Source organism: Pituophis catenifer, unplaced genomic scaffold (assembly GCF_029215685.1).
Source record: "Pituophis catenifer annectens isolate HBS135680 unplaced genomic scaffold, rPitCat1.0.hap2 SCAF_2, whole genome shotgun sequence".
NCBI classification, from domain to species: Eukaryota; Metazoa; Chordata; class Lepidosauria; order Squamata; family Colubridae; genus Pituophis; species Pituophis catenifer.
Window position 1 is genome coordinate 171,530,179 of NW_027256882.1, and position 17,665 is coordinate 171,547,843.

At 41.3% G+C, this 17,665-nt stretch overlaps 1 protein-coding gene across 1 annotated transcript; it reads right to left on the reverse strand.

Annotated features, from left to right (window-relative positions):
- Window positions 1–5,320: 5,320 nt before the first annotated feature.
- Window positions 5,321–6,256, reverse strand: LOC139310813 (olfactory receptor 13H1-like). The gene has a single exon (XM_070935043.1). It carries the CDS (start codon window positions 6,254–6,256, stop codon window positions 5,321–5,323), a length of 936 nt encoding a protein of 311 aa, XP_070791144.1.
- Between the last annotated feature and the right edge of the window lie 11,409 nt (window positions 6,257–17,665).

Here is a 17,665-nt window from a genome sequence, read left to right on the forward strand (position 1 = left end):
AACATTGACGTGCCACCTTCTAGGAGAAAAAAAATCTGATTATTTTTTCCTTAACCAAGAAGAAATGTTAAATCAATAACTGTTGCTTAGGGGAGGTTTTTTGGTACTCCAATGCAGTAGATTTTATTCTTGAATCAATCCCAAACTTCTTGACTTTATTCATGCTTTGATCCCAGAGAATCTACTTCCATCCTGACTGTCAAGATCTGCAGCCCCTTTTTTGGTACCTATCCCTCTGAGTATATTTGAGAGAAATTACTTTACTTGTAATTGAGTGCAATAAAATTAATTTCAGACATTGCAACCTTGCACATCACTAAGGTGAGAGAATTTCTAAATCAGATACTTCACAACTAAATTCTGAATAGTAGCATTTTTAAAATCTACGTAGATTGTTTAGAATAAAACTTTAGGAAATGACTATGAGACCATCAAAATTGTATAGATCTAAGACTGCCTGAATCTTCAGGAATCCTTGTTTCCCTGAATATTTATCTCAGACTTTCCCCAGCATTAACAACCTTCCAGTTGTTTTAGGACTACATTTCCCCAAATCCTCAGCCATTAATCAGGCTGGTTGCCAAGAGTTCTAATTCCAGCATATATGGAAGACATCATACTGAGAAGCGAGATTGAAAGAAGTCACGTTCCTATTTATCTTTAAAATAACTGTTTTTAATACACCTATGGTTTAGTAGCCCCATTTAATGAGATAGATATGCTTCCCATTTAATGAGATAGATATGCTTCCTTCCCTTGTTATTTTCTCTAGCAAAATACAGACTTCTAAACAATATGGTGGAGATTGGGTCAGTGAAAAAAAAAACCACTAAGTGAGAAGGCTGAGACAGGAAAAAACCAAGCAAGAGAAAGGGGATAGAGATAAGACAGGAAGTGCATTTTGGAGGGACGTGGGATGAGGATCCAGAAGAATAATTATCCACAAATGAACTGGTGTTGAAAAAGTTTTCAAATTTTTTCAAGCTATGGAACCTGTTCATTAAAAAAAAGTTTTAGTGATAGACTTTTCTTGTTTTTGCCTTTAGACTATCATAGAACTTCATCAAGTTCTCAGTGAATCCTAAGTTTCTACAGTACCTAGTTTTAAACATTATGTCATTATGTTAATCCTATGGCCCTGATTCTCAATAAACGACTCTCAATAAATTCTTCAGTTATTTTTTTAAAAAGTTCTTATATTGTTCGTTAATTTAAAGTCTCAATCGTTACCTTATTTTTCAGAGGGGTGGAGGGGGGAGAGAGGGCAATTTGTTCTGGGAATTAATGTACAATTGGTGACGCTAACTATAGCTGCCTTTGCTGCCAAGATGTCAAATCAATTTTTCAGAATTTAAACCTGAAGAGAGTGTATACATTGAATGTTTAGAAGTGGCTCTAAAACTATATCATCCACAAGAGTAGGTTTTTTAAAAAATGAAGATGGTGGACTTGACCACACTATCAAAATCTCCCTCTTTTTGTATGTATTGTCCATATTTCATACATGTACTAAAGTCAGGACTTTAATCATGCTGTCATGTCCACTATCACAACTTTTTCAACTGCAAAGTGTTCGCTTTTGCTGTTAGTACCCTTCATAATGCCTTCATAAGATCACACTTGGAAAACTATATCCAATTTTGGTCACCACAATATAAAAAAAGGTGTTGAGACTCTGGAAAGAGTGCAGAGAAGAGCAACAAAGATGATTAGGGGACTGGAGGCTAAATCATATAAAGAACGGTTGCTGGAATTGGGTATGTCTAGTGTAGTGAAAAGAAGGACTAGGGATGACATGATAGCAGTGTTCCAGTTTGAGGGGCTGCCACAAAAAAAGGGTCAACCTATTTTCCAAAGCACCAGAAGGCAAGACAAGAAGAATGGATGGAAACTAATCAAGGAAAGAAGCAACCTAGAACTAAGGAGAAATTTTGTAAAGTGAAAACAATTATCCAGTGGAACAGCTTGCCTTCAGAACTTGTCAGTGCTCCATCACTGGAGGTTTTAAAGAAGAGATTGGACAGCCATTTGTCTGAAATGTTATAGGGTCTCTTGCTTGAGCCAGGGATTGGACTAGAAGACCTCCCAAGTCCCTCCCAAGTCTGTTATTCTGTTCTGCCACTAGGAACCACAGAGATCATATCCAATTTATTTATTTATTTATTTAGCGTATGGTTGGTCACACACAGTATTAAAACACTTCATTTTTACAGGTTAAAAACAATTAAAACAATAAAAAAGCAGTAAGAAAAACCTAAAAGAAAAACAGAAATAACATTTCAAAGTTTAATGTCGAGTTCGGAGATCCAGTCAGTAGCTGCCGTTGTTATGCAGAGAAAGTTCCTAGAATCTCCTGGATACCTTCTGTTAGGGCATTCCCTCACTATATGCTGGATAGTCTGTCGAGGGGCCCCGCAATCACATTGTGCTGAAGGTGTCTTTCCCCATTTATACAGGGAGTCAGCACACACCCCATGAGTTGTTCTAATTCTATTATATGTCACCCATATGTGTCGGGGTAGGCTAAATCCTGGAGGTATACTACTAGGACTGATATGCTTGGAGACATCTTGGGGGGAACAGCTATTCCATGCCTCCATCCACTTTTGTGTGGTGTTCTGATGATCGGCCATCAACTTACGCGCTGTCAAGATTGGTGGATTTCTTGACTTTAATCGTCATCTTAAGAGATCAGGAATGTATCCATGTATGGGTAGACAGGAATTTAACAGGATCTTACTTTACTCCCGAATGAGAGCTTCTTGTCGTCGTAAGTGCGGGGGGAGTATGTGACTAAGAACTGATAACCAGTAAATAGGTGTAGATTTTATGCACCCAGTAATTAGCCTCATCGTATGGTTAAGTTGAACATCAATAAGTCCTGTATGTGAGCTGTTTATCCATACAGGTGCACAGTATTCCGCTGCAGAGTAGCAAAGCCCGAGGGCTGCACATCGGAGAGTTGGGGCTGAAGCTCCCCAAGTTGTTCCACATAGTTTTTGTAGGATGTTATTTCTGCTGTTAACCTTGGCAGCCATATTCTGGATATGTTTCTTAAAGGACAGGTCCTGTCTAAGGTGACCCCCAGGTATTTTGGTGTTGCCTCGTATGGGAGCAGTTTGTTATTTAGGTATACATTGAGTTCTCTTTTTGCCAATTTGTTGTTGAGGTGAAAACATGATGTAACTGTTTTATTTACACTTGGGATTAACCTCCATTGGTGGAAGTATGTGCTCAAAGTTGTAAGGTCGGCTGTAAGTACGCCTTCTGTAGCTTCGATGTCCTTGTGGCTATATCATATCCAATAAATGACCATGATATTTATACAATCATAAATCACACCACATTTAATTTGCAACTGAATGGCTACATGTATCTCTTGGGGTGGGAAGCAGGGAAACATGAAATCATTTTCCTTAATCAAAGCAGAACTGAAGAAGATCCAGACTCTTCTACTTGAAGAAAAAGTCAGATAATAATTGCCCATAGTTATTGCAAATAAATAGCTAAATAAACTGGATTGGTTCTGATTCCATGTACCATTTTGCAAACTCTTTCTCCTTTGTTGCCCTCAAATTGATCAAAATTGCTTTTGTATTGATTCCATGCAATGCCAATTCCTGGTAGCAGTCCTGTGTATCTATCTGGTACCACATGTAGAAGTTGATGTAAGGAAAATGAGGCAGCCATTAGAAAAGTTTTAGACATCATTATTCCTGAGATAGTAGTTGTAGTAGTAGTTGTAGTAGTTGTAGTTGTAGTAGTTGTTGTCTTAAAAGTCAGGAATACAGAACTCTTAATTTAGCAAATACAACTGGGATTGACAACAGTTATTAAGTGAAATAGTTGCTAAGTGAGCCTGCAATTGTGCTTATGATCTGGATTTAGATTTTTTAGTCATATTTGGGCTCGGTGACTTTTAAAAGCAAGTAAACTAACATGGAGACAATTTCTTTTTTCTTAGTGATAAAGCAAGATATTTGGACTGACATTGCAAAATGTTGCTCTAGTTTTATTCTGGAATAGTTGATACCCTATATTACATACTGAAATTTCATCCTATATTGATATGATTGCCACTCCTATGCAATCTTTCTGTTATCAAAAAATAGATGCAGATACAGATAGATAAATAAATAAATAAATAAATAGAGAGGGGGGATTTATCTGAGGTTTTTTAAAAAATTCAATCAAAACAAGTTGAATATCATCAATCAAAATGTTATTTAAAAATAAGATAGCTTGAATAGGCTGGCTTTAAACTAAGTCTGATTAGACAGATTTAGCCAAAATTTAGGCACTGCCCCACATCCTCCCATTAAAAATAAAGACCACTGGAAAAAAAACAAAAACCAGTTCACATTTTCTCAACCTTTAAAAAATCAACTTTTCATATTCTTAATATATTTTATTACATATTACATTATATATGAAAATTCTTCATTAACTGCATAGATTGATTTTGCCAGAGTTATTTAATTATCTAAAAATGTTAAGAAAAAAAAACCAAACTCATTGGAAAAGAACACAAGAACTGATAAATTATCTTACATTTTGCTGTAGTTCCAATTGTCAAAACTTTTAATAAATTACATAAACTGGTCAGAGGGGCTACTTAATATGCTGTAGATATATTTTGTGTACTATGATTTAAAGGTTATTACTTAAAGGTGTATTTTTTAATTTTAAATTAATGTAGCATTATCTAAAATGTACATTTTTGTAAGTACATAAAATGTTAAATTAATCATTCTAAAAACATAAATCTTTGCATCATAGTAGGTGGAACTTCACATCAATGGTAGGTGGCACCATCAGTATTTATACCACCATATTTCCTTGAATTAACAAAGAAATAGAGTATGTAGTTTAAAGTTTATTGCACTATATTGAAGCTCCATGCCTTATTTTTATACCAACAACAAACTGAGCCTTCTGCCAGTTTTCTTGTCAAAGACTATATTCCTTGAGAGCAAATACACCTCGAACTCTCATTATAGAAGCAATAACTGGCTGAACATGGTAGAAAGAAGAAAATTTGGGGGAGGCCATATTCTTGTAAGATCAAGAGTACTGAGATGTTTTGATGATCATACAGTTCAAACGTGACTCTCCAGGGTTGTTTTCAGACTGCTGATACCACAATTTCTTCAGCCTTAGCCAGCATGAGCAATAAGGAAAGAGGAGTGGGGTGACGTCGGCGTCAAATGATAATACTTGGAGAATGACACTTCATAAAGTCCTCTCTTATAGAATGACAAAACTATATATAAAAAAGGACTTGCTTGTGGAAGATCTATCAACCTGGTTCCTGGGTGGTTTATTCCTCTACTTTCTTCCCAGACAGTCTGCAGAAGGCTCCCTTCACTTCCCTGTTCCTCAGGCTGTAAATGATGGGGTTTAACATGGGGATCACAACTCCATAAAAGACCGCCACTACTTTTTCCCTATCAGAGAATGTCTTGGCTTGAGGCCTCAAATACATGGCCAAGATGGTGCCATAATAAATGCTCACTACAGTAAGATGAGATCCACAGGTGGACAAGGCTTTGTTCCAACCTTGTGCCGAATGGAAACGCAAAACAGTGAATCCAATTCGGCCATAGGTCACCAGGATAAAGAAGAAGGGTAAAGCTAGTGTAATGGCACTCGTTATTATCATGTTAATTCCACTGGCATGGGTATCAGAGCAAGCCAGTTTCAACACTGCTTGCAGTTCACACTTGAAATGATTCACCACATTTTTCTGGCACAAAGTTGCCTGCATAGTGAAAAAGGGGACAATAGTAATAATGAAGGTGCTGACCCACAGGCTCACAATCAACCGGATGCATACATTGCGACTCATGATCAGGTTGTAGCGCAGAGGGTAGCATATTGCCACAAAACGGTCATAAGCCATCACAGCTAACAAAACGGATTCAGTGATAGCTAATAAGCCGCTGATGCTCATCTGAGCAAAACATCTGCCCCATGGGATAGTAGGCCTGTCCATGAAGCAGTGGACCAGCATCTGTGGGACAGAGGTGGTGATATAGCTGATGTCAATAAAGGAGAGATTGCTAAGGAAAAAATACATAGGTGTGTGGAGGTGAGAATCTATGATAATTAGCAGCAATATGAGGCCATTGCCGGCTACAGCAATGAGATAGATAACCAAGAAGAGGACAAACAATCCAGCACGAACTTTGAAGTTTTTAGAGAGTCCAATAAGCACAAATTCAGTCACTGTGGTTACATTTCCCCATTTTTCCATGTCACCTGTAAGAGTGAAACAAATTTAAAGGTAAAAATACTATACGTTTTTCTGGAATTCTTCATAAATATTCCACACAAACATTGGGGTTAAGAATAGGAGAATTGCTTTTAAAAGAGGAAACTAGCTTTGGGAGGAAATGATTCGAGGTTAGATATACAGTCGATATATAGATACCTCAAGTGGGGAAAAAAAGCCAAGTATAGAATTCTTTTACATAATTTTTCTGTTCTACTTTAAGACTTCTCGTGAGCCATAGAGACCACAGTCTTCTAGATTTCCTATTCCCACACAGTTATCTCCTTTTAGCTGATCCTTCTATCTAAAGTTATAGAGCATTCTAGTAATTTTTGTTTGCATTATTTACTAGATGACAAAAATGATTTTCTTAAATATTTTTTAAAATCTGCACCCAATTTAACACTCACAAAGGATTGTCACATTGTGTGCAAATTCCTCTCCAGATGGCTAACAATTGCCAGTGAATGGGTTTTTGTGTGTACGTATTTTGGCCATGGTCTGTAAACATAATAGCCTAATTCCTTTCTTCATAGGTGTTTGAAAGATAAGAAAATTTGTTATACCACTACTGTATCAACAGTAATACAAATTTTGAAGATCTGCCTGAGTTTTTCAGATAATTAGATATTCCATACATTGCAGGAATATACAAACACAACATACATGAACACTTTAAACCCAAGAATACACTAAGGCAGAAGGTTGTCCATCCCAAGGATAAAACACCCAGACACAAACTGAGCAAGCTGGTATATGCAATACAATGCAATGAGACATCTGCAGATCTGTACATTGGGGAAACAAAACATCCACATCACAAGTGCATATTTACAACACAGAGAAACAAAGCCATCAGGACAAGATTCAGCAGTCCGTCTGCATTTAAAAGACAAAGGTCATTCTTTTGAAGACAGCAAAGTCCATATTTTGGACAAAGAGGCCCACTGGTTTGAAAGAGCGGTCAAAGAGATCATCTATGTCAAAATTGAACAGCCCTCTCTCAACAGAGGGGGAGGGATATGACAAGATCAATCTCATTTCTACAATAAAGTCCTTTCAGCAGTTCCAAGAAGGCTCCACAGTCATTTGCACTACTCAGGTAACCCGGAGGACACAGGTAAACTTCCAAGTGGCCTCAACGACTCTCTAGAAGAATGCAAATGACCAGCTGTCTGAAAGGAATATAAATTCATTCCCCACTATCCAGTCAGAGCTGAAGAAGCTTCTTGGATGAGAAGCAAAACATCTTTAAAGAAAAAAAATAAGAAAATCCAGTTGCCTCTGGAAAAAGCAGCTTTGGGACTCCAACTCTAAAATCCCCAACAGGAAAATAAGTATAATAATTTAATACATGGGACAGTAATCATATTAACTATTAAATTAACAGAATTTAAATGAACTGAAATATAAATTTGTCTTAGCATCAGTAAGAATAGCCCCATTGTTTCTGCTTGCCCTACTAGATCTATCAGTGACATTGTGCTCCGTGTCTCTTCCTTCAAACAACAGGTCCATCTTCTCTGTGGCAGGGCTTATCCTGTGGAACAGCCTCTCTCTAGAAACTCAAATGGTCCTGACTCTGTTAGACGTTGCAAGGCACTGAGGATCTGACTGTTCTCCTAGGTGTTTGACCAGAAAGTTAATCAAGGTCTACTGGCTAATGTTGTTTTTTATAAGTTAAGATTATGTTTTGACTTGCATGTTGTGTTAAATTATGTGCTAACTTTGTATGCCCCCAAAAATGGGCAGTCATATAAATACTATAAACTAACTAACTTTTGTGCTGTAGTCATCATTAAGGTTTGGATTGTGGTCTCCAGTATTCCTGCCAACCTTCACATACCTCCACCCTGAAATGTTATACATACCTGTCTCCCAGCTCTGAAAGGTTCTTTATTTCAAAGGGAACAAATGTGATCTGCCCAAAAAGTCCAAAGCCAAAGAACTAACCCAGTGTCTCTGTTGGTAGCTGAGATACCACTTAAATACCTTATTTGCTACTCCTTCAGCAGGTCCATAATTTGTAATCTGAGATCAGCAGAAGGAAAGTGCCAGTCACAGTTTGATTCCATGAAATCATTTCCCTTGAACCCTGATACCTAAATCCAGCGAACCCATATGTCGTATGTTTACACACTATCCAGTTGCATATGGACAGGTTCTGAAAATTAATGATAAAATTACGCTTCCTAAAACAACAGATGCCCCACAACATATGGGAAAGGATAACTTCACTGTAGTAATTTCAGTGCTTGCTTAGATGAGAATTGCAGTGTTGTTCCTCAAATGTTTATATGGTCTCTGGAGATATTCGGATTCATAACGTCATAACTGAAGATGCGAGGTGACTTTGGGGACTTGGATGGTCACCTCCTGAGATTATTCACCAAAGAGAAGATAGAACAAATATTACACGCATATACATCATTGTGTACCAGCCAAGTTACAAAAGTTACTTGAAGAGTTTGTGAGATTATTCAAAGTACAACATGTGCTGGGGATGATAAGACTTCTAGTCATGTCTAGTTCCTTTGTTGCAAAATTGGCTTGAATATAATTGAATTAAAGCAAAGCACTTTTTGCATCTGTATTCACCTGGAATTAGAACTATGACTGAGAAATTGCAGCTCTAAGGAAATAAGAAATCAATGTTTTATTATTTATTTATTTATTATTCCAATTTATATACTGCCCTTCTCCTGAAGGACTCAAGGCGGTGTATAGCCAAAAGTAAAAACACACAAATATAAAATTTAAAAACCAATTTAAAAGCATATTAAATAATTTGGCCCAGCTATTCAAATAAAACACTCGTTTTAAAATTTAAAAATTAAAAAAATTAAAAAATTAGGCCAGCCCGGCTTGTTGGAATAAAAACATCTTGAGGGCACGGCGAAAGGTGTGCAAGTCGGGAATCCTCCGTATCCCGGGAGGGCAGTTCGTTCCAAAGGGCAGGTGCCCCCACAGAGAAGGCTCTCCCCCTGAGGGTCACCAGTCGACATTGTTTGACCGACGGCACCCAGAGGAGCCCCTCTCTGTGGGAGCGTACTGGCCGGTGGGAGGCTATTGGTAGCAGCAGGCGGTCTTGTAAGTACCCAGGTCCTAAGCCATGGAGCGCTCTGAAGATGGTAACCAGCACCTTGAATCGCACCCGGAAGACCACCGGAAGCCAGTGCAGCTCATGCAGGAGAGGCGTTACATGGGAGCGCCATGTCGCTCCCACAATCACCCGCGCGGCCGCATTCTGGACCAGTTGGAGCCTCCGGGTGCTCTTCAAGGGGAGCCCCATGTAGAGACCATTACAGTAGTCCAGACGGGAAGTGACGAGGGCATGAGTGACTGTGCGCAAGGAGTCCTGATCCAGAAAGGGACGCAACTGGCGAATCAGACGAACCTGATAGAAGGCCCCCCTGGCCACAGCCTTCACATGCTCTTCTAAGGACAGCTGTGCATCCAAGTTGTGAGCCCTCTCTGTGGGGGCCAATGACTCGCCCCCAATACTCAGCGATGGAACCAGCTAGCTATACCAGGACGCCGGGAGCCACAGCCATTCAGTCTTGGAAGGGTTGAATCTGAGCCTGTTCCTCCCCATCCAGATCCTCATGGCCTCCAGGCACCAGGACATCACGTCAAGGGCATCATTGGGGTGGTCTGGGGTGGAGATGTACAGCTGAGTGTCATCAGCGTACTAATGGAACTTCACCCCAAAACCATGGATGATCTCACCCAGTGGCTTCACATAAATGTTGAACAGAAGGGGCAAGAGGACCGACACTTGCAGCACCCCACACACAAGGTGCCTCGGAGTCGACCTCTGCCCCCCTGCCAACACAGACTGTGACCGGTCAGAGAGGTAGGAGGAGAACCACCGCAACACAATGCCCCTTACCCCCAACCCCTCCAACCGGTGCAGCATGATACCATGGTCGATGGTATCAAAAGCCGCTGAGAGATTTAATAGGACCAGGATAGAGGAACAGCCCCTATCCCGAGCCCTCCAGAGATCATCAACCAATGCGACCAATGCTGTTTCCGTGCTGTTCCCAGGCCTGAAACCCGACTGGAACGGATCTAGATAGACAGCTTCATCCAGGTATAGGGGAAGCTGTCACGCCACCACACTCTCAACAACCTCGTCACAAAGCGGAGGTTGGAGACTGGATGATAATTTGCTAATACAGCCGGGTCCAGGGCAGGCTTCTTGAGGAGGGGCCTTACCACCGCCTCTTTCAAGGCAGAGGGAAGGAAACCCTCACTCAAAGAAGCATTGATAATCCTCTGGAGCCAGCCTTGTGTAACCTCCCGGGAGGCCAGCACCAACCAGGAAGGACACGGGTCCAATAAACATGTGGCCGTGCTAAGTCTGCCCAAAATCCTGTCCACGTCCTCGGGAGTCACTGGGTCAAACTCCTCTCAGATAACATTCTCAAGACCCACCTCCATCACCCCGCCTGAACCTACCTAGTCAGAGTCCAGCCCTCCCGAATCTGAGCGATTTTGTCATGCAGATATTGCACAAAATCCTCAGCCCTACCCTGTAAGGGGTCTTCCCTTGCTCCCAGATGGAGCAGGGAGTGGGTCACCCTAATCAGGGTGGCTGGGCGGTTATCTGCAGATGCGATAAGAGTGGAAAAATAGTCAGTTTTTGCCACGCTTATCACCACTAGGTAGGTCTTAATATGAGATCTCACCAGTGTTCGGTCGGATTCGGAACAGCTGGCCCTCCAACCGCTCTCTAGGCATCTTTTCTGGCGCTTCATTTCCCTCAGCTCTTCAGGGAGCCACACGGGATCAGTACCGGGTCAGAGGCTGCAAAGGCACGACACAATCCAAAGCTCCAACGGCCACCCTATCCCAGGCGGCCACCAGGTCTTCAGCCGAGTTCAGCAGAGCCTCAGGGAATGGCCCAAGCTCCATCTGGAATCCATCCGGATCCATCAGGCGCCTGGGGCGGAACCACCTAACTGGTTCCGCCTACTTGCGGCGGGGGGTAGTGGTACAGAAGTCCAATCGAAGGAGTGAATGATCTGACCATGACAAGGGCTCAATGACTAAGTCCCCTACTTCTAGATCATTCAGCCACTGTCCTGAGACAAAAATCAAGTCCAGAGTGTGTCCCCCCATGTGAGTAGGGCCATGAACTAACTGGGTCAGTTCCATAGCCGTCATGGAAGCCATGAACTCCCGAGCCGCTTCCGACATTTCACCAACAGATGGCAGATTGAAATCCCCCATGACCATAAGTCTGGGGGTATCAACTGCCAGCCCGGCTATTACATCGAGTAGCTCGGGCAGGGCCGCTGTTATGCGGCAGGGAGCCAGGTACGCCATCAGCAGGCCCATCTGAACCCCACAGCCCCACTTCACAAGGAGGGACTCACATCCAGCTATCTGAGGTACAGTGGCCTCCCTCGGACCAAGATCTTCCTTTATCACAACCACCACCCCACCACCCCTTCCCTGAGCCCTCGGCTGATGGAATGCGTGGAAACCTGGTGGGCACAGTTTAATGAGGGGAACCCCCCCTCCTGATCCAGCCAGGTCTCAGTAACACCCGCCAGGTCCGCACCCCCCTCCTGTACAAGATCACAAATGAGGGGGGCTTTATTTACAACGGACCTGCCGTTGCACAACATCAGCCGAAGGCCCGGGCCCTAAGGGTCTGAGCAACCCAGGGAACAAGAGGGCCTTGGGGGCTGGAGCGCGCAATTGCTCGAAGATAGCGAGTGTGCACTCCCCTAACATGATATGGCCCCCTGCTCCCGCCATATCTGACCCTCCCCCTCACAGTACCAATGGAACAGCCATCACCCGTATGGAAACTGGCCCCCTCCTTAATCCCCGACCCCGCATCCCCAATGACGTGGCCCCCTGCTGGACTAGGCCCTACCCCCCCACAACCCTCCCGCCTTTCAGATCCCCTTAAAATTTGATTAAAAACTCTAATTAAAAAACCCCTCAAGCCCCCTTTAAAGCATGCCACCACTCGGGGTTCCAAAACCCGTCCTTGAGGTAGGCCTTCGATAAATAGGAAGGCCATGTCTGCAAGAGGGGGGCATCTCGCAGTGAGAAGAGATCTGCTGAAATATAAGCCAGTCTATAAACATGGGAGGTGGTTAAGGGTGACTATGGGTGCTGGAGATGGTAGTGCCGGGAGGAGTAGATGTAATGCAGCTGAGTGTAAGGCAACCGGGAAAGTCAACAAGTGGCTGCAACGATTTTGTCTGGAGGGAAATTAGCCACAGCTGCCCTCTCACGGCAACTAGGTGGCAGAAGAGCCGCCAACAGAGTCATGGTCCATCCTTCTGGAATGAAGCAGCAGAAATTGTCCAGGACTTTCACCACCGAGGCCCATAGCCCGCTGTCCCTCTCCGCAATGCTGAGGCCGATAAAAAGGCGATGGAAGGAAGCCAAGATGTAACAAACACAGTACCAGAGGGAAGGAGATCAGATGGCAATAAATATAAGGAGGGTGATGATATAAGGTCCCAAAACAGCTGAGGCTGGCAAGAATGGTCTGGCCAAAGTAGGTCAGGGCAGCAATCAAGGGAGGCCACAAAAAGGGGTGGGGAAGGATTTCAAGGAGGAGACAAGAATGGAAAATTGCCAATCCCCCTCTGGTCCACTCCCAGCACCCCCAGATCTTCTCTGGGTTCACTCACCCCTGAAGTCATGTCCTATCCTCTCAGGGCAATTTTGCCCAGATCTTCCGAGGCCATAAGTCACTCAAGGGGTTACAAAACCCAGTACAATCTCATCTGGGAAATGCACCCCCACAGCCTTCAGCTGGAGCCAACTGCCAAACACTACGGACCTCCGCCATTGCCCCATCGCCAGTTTCGCTGCCATCCGCCGCTCTCGTCCCCCCACAGCACCTGACGCTTCTACAAGCCGCCAGAAAGGAAATTGTTGAAAAGAAAGTCAGATATGAAGCAACTGTTGAGGGAACTTTAATCAGATCACTATAGTTTAGAAAATACATCCCTATTAATTATAAATTGTTGCTTGATTTTGTATAAAACAGAATCTGATGTTAATCAACCCAAGGCAAATTCATTCAAATGAATTTTCATTCATTCATTGGTCTCTGTGTTGCCACTTAAACCCTACCTTAAGACCTTTGAGTCCTCCAAGAGCTCAAAGCTACTAGGTTAAAAAAGAACAGTGCACACTTTGAAAAACAATCTGCTATGCAAGAATGAGGTATTCAAGGGTATTATTTCAGAAGTCACAAAAAGTAATGTTCAAATTTGTACTTATTTCATTGACCCATGTCAACTTATTTAAATTTTATTGATTTAGAATTTTCTAGAACCTTTAACAAATATAAATTTCAAAATAACAAAATCATCAGCTCCAGATTCAGTCTGGGCTGAAGGCAATAACAATATCTGAAAGTCTTTGAGTGAGATTCATGATGAAAGAAATACATGAGCCAAGTGTCTCTGGAATAAGTTGGCTTTGAAGAATTTTAGAAGTCAATGGATTTAGAACATAGAACATAGTACATCAGAGTTGGAAGGGAGCTTGGAGATCTTCTAGTCCAACCCCCTACTCAAGCAGAAGATCCTATATTATTCTGGATAAATGGCTGTCCAATTCTTCTTAAAAACCTTCAGTGATGCACCCACAACTTTCGAAGGCAAGCTGTTCCACTGGTTAATTGTTCTCTCTGTCAGGAAATTTCTCCTTAGTTCTAGATTACTTCTTTTCTTGATTAGTTTCCATCCGTTTCTTCTTGTCTTGCCTTCTGGTGCTTTAGAAAATAAGTTGACCCCCTCGTCTTTATGGCAGCCCCTCAAATGTTGGAACACTGCTATCATGTCACTCCCTAGTCCTTCTTTTCGCTAGACTTGTTGTGGTTGATTGTGAAGTCATGTCTGATCAATTGTGTTCCCATGGACAACATTCCTCTAGGTCTTCCTGTCCTCTACCATCCTCTGGAGCCCATTTAAGCTTACACCGACTGCTTCAGTGACTCCATCCAGCCTCCTGATTCTCTGTCTTCCCCTTCTTCTTTTGCCATCAATCATTCCCAGCATTAGGCTCTTCTCCAGTGAGTCACTAGACTAGACATACCCAATTCCTGCAACTGTTCATATGAAGAATGGTTTTTGATAACACAATTAAAATGTTTCATCTGAAAAATAATAAAATCACTCTACTCTGTACAGTGCAGAAGGCTTTTCTCTTCCTACACTGAGGGACATATTTCATTCTACAAAAGATGGACCATCATCATATCCCATATAAGACTGCCATCAATTGTTTTTACAGCCATCTGCTGCTATGCTCCATTGCCTATGTCTTGTGTTTTCGTTAGACCAAAAGTTTAACTGCTTGTTTCCAGTATATTTTCAACTTTAAAAATTGCAGACTGGAAGGAAGTGTTCTCTGTTTCAATGAAAAGCTTCTGATAGTTCTGTTTGAATAATTCAGTTGCAACCTGCCAGTTCTTGTGCTTTCTACTCTGCAACTTCATTATGGTGAAATAATATCATAGAGAACATATCAAAACTTAGCTTTGCTACGGTGTATTTCTTATTCCTTGGTTGTGTGGGGTTGACCAGTTAAAAACTAGGGGTTATGATCATTAGCTAAGAAATAAAATGTATGTTTAGTATTAGGGACCACTTCTTCCCAATTACATCTACCTGATTGGACTCAAAAGAACCAACACCAAAACCTAGATGGCCTATGTTTAACTCCCATTCTTTGAAGAGGAAAACATTGTTTAAAAATACATATCTTCACAATACAATCACTTAGGTTAATGGGGAGAAACTAATCCAGGATCAGTTAATGAACATTCTGGCTTTGTGGGATTTGAAGGTATTATGCAACACGCTTCTTTCAACTTTTTAGAGAGTAATACTTTTTGAGGGTGGGGTAGGGGAGATTCTTGCTCATTCTTATCCAGCTACGTGATGAAGCTACATGATGAAGCCCTCTGGGATTTCTGGAAAATTAGCACTTGGAAATCATCACCATCTGAGCCCTGAAATAGATGTCATGTATTTACAACTTTGCAGGAAATATCAGCATCTTCTTCTATTTAGAGCCATAGTGATGCAGTGGTTGGACTGCAGTATTGCAGGCTGACTCTGCCCACAGCCAGGAGTTTGATCCTGCTGGCTCAAGGTCTACTCAGCCTTCCATCCTTCCAAGGTGGGTAAAATGAGAGCCAGGATTGTTGGGGACAATAGGCTGACTCTATAAATCACTTAGAGAGGGCTGTAAAGCACTATAGTGTGGTATATATATCTTAACAGCTATTTCTATTTATGAATGGTCTGAGTTTAGAATAAGGAATACCTTCCTCTTATATTACCTCCAGACTAACAACTTCTACTGTAGGTAGTTTGGGCATGAAATATGAACTCTATAGCTGCTAAAGTTTGGTCAGTGGAATGATGAACCTTCTTGGAGGAAAAAAAAACCCAGAGTAAAAATAATTTGGCATCTGACAAGCCAAAGGAAAAATAAATATTATTTCTAGGGTAGAGGAGAATAACTCTTTTCTCCTGGAAAAGCTGAGATAGTGGACTTTCCAGGCAGAGACTTCTTTTGCTTTCATTGTAAAGAATTGGGTCAAGTTGACATTTCTCTTACCGTACCTAATTTTCAATCAGCGGTTGGAAGTTAAAACAGAGGAATTGGTGTTTATAGTGCAAATGAGCATGATACTGAAGTTTTGCCATTCTACCCACTCAAACAACAATTGTGAGAACGGAATAACCACGGAGGATGTGACTGAGAGGCACTATCTCATAATGTGCCAATCACAAGGGGCAGTGAGCATTAGGAATTCCCTCTCTAAGTCCTGCCAACTCTTTCTTTATGAGATTCAGGCACAAGATCATTTTCTTCCCAAGTCTTCTTTTTCCTCTTGAATTTTTCCCTGCTAAACGGTAAGTAACTAAGTGCTGGGTTTTCCACCTACCTCATTTCTTTCCTGTAAACAAAATATCTTCCTGTTATATGTGTCAAATCTGATTCAATGATCTCTGCACAAGTTGGACCCCACTCTCCAACAATAACATCTGTGACCACCTTGCTTCCTTTTAGAGGGGGGAAAAATGGAAAAGATTCTAATACTCTATTAATGGCTGCTGTAATAAGGCAGTTATTGTAATGTTTGCCCTTTTGCAATGACCAGTAATTAGCTTCAGTGCTCTTTGTGTGTAGTAGAATGATTGTGGTATAGTGTAATGGTTAAGGACTTGGCTCATGGAGGTGATGGATTATTTTTGGATTAATCATTGCTGCTCAGCATAATTTATCTTGCAGAGGTTGTTATTGCTGACATAGAATTAGGAAAGGCCTTCCATCAGCTGGTAGAGGAAAGATATAAATGTAATAAATACATGAATTAACAAGAAAGAAGAATAGGCATATTTAATTTCCAAAGATCAGAAGAATATGCACAGGATTTTCAACTCAATCACGCCATTTTCCTCAATATTCTCTGAAAGTCTTTTTCTCAAACTGGCACCCTCTAAGTGTGCTGGACTATAGCTTTTTTCTCCAGCCAGCATGAATTGTGATAATTGTGGAAGATGGCAAATAATATCTGATATATTGTGAGGGTGCTAGGTTGGGAAGAACTATTGTAAAATAAAAATAAAAAGTAAAACTACTATAAAACTACTATAATGCTACTATATTCTGCAACCGTATATTTTAGATCCCTATTTATCCTTTAAGGAATATTTCCCCTACTCTCTGTGTAAGAAATTTGGTGGTCTGGAAGCATTAGATATTATTTTAGATACAGCAATTTTATTTCTCTTTCCGTGTAAATGTGTGTGTGTCTGGACGCAGCCATATTTATGTGTGAATAGATTTCCAGCCATTTCTGATTCCTATTTCTTTCAATCATAGCTACAGTGCTTTTCTACATTTCCCTTCCAAAACGTATTGTATAAACATTTAACTGAATTTTAATGATATCTTTATGGATTTGGGGAGAGTTGATATCTAGAGGAACTTGTAAATAGAAGGAACAAAGCAAGCAGCATAAATTTTAAGACAGTTGGAGATGAAACTGAAATCACACATAGGAGCTGGCAGCCCTGCTTAGAATCTGAAGGCAGAATACATATATATCTGTATTTACACAAATAACAGAATAACAAAGTTGGAAGGGACCTTGGAGGTCATTTAGTCCAACCCCCTGCTCAAGCAGGAGACCCTATAGCATTCCAGGCAAATGCCTGTCCAATCTCTTCTTTAAAGCTTCCAGTGATGAAGCACCCACAATTTCTGAAGGTGAGCCGTTCCACTGGTTAATTGTCCACACTGTTAGGAATTTTCTCCTTAGTTCTAGTTTGCTTCTCTCCATGATTAGTTTCCAGCATTGCATCTTGTCTTATCTTCTAGTGCTTT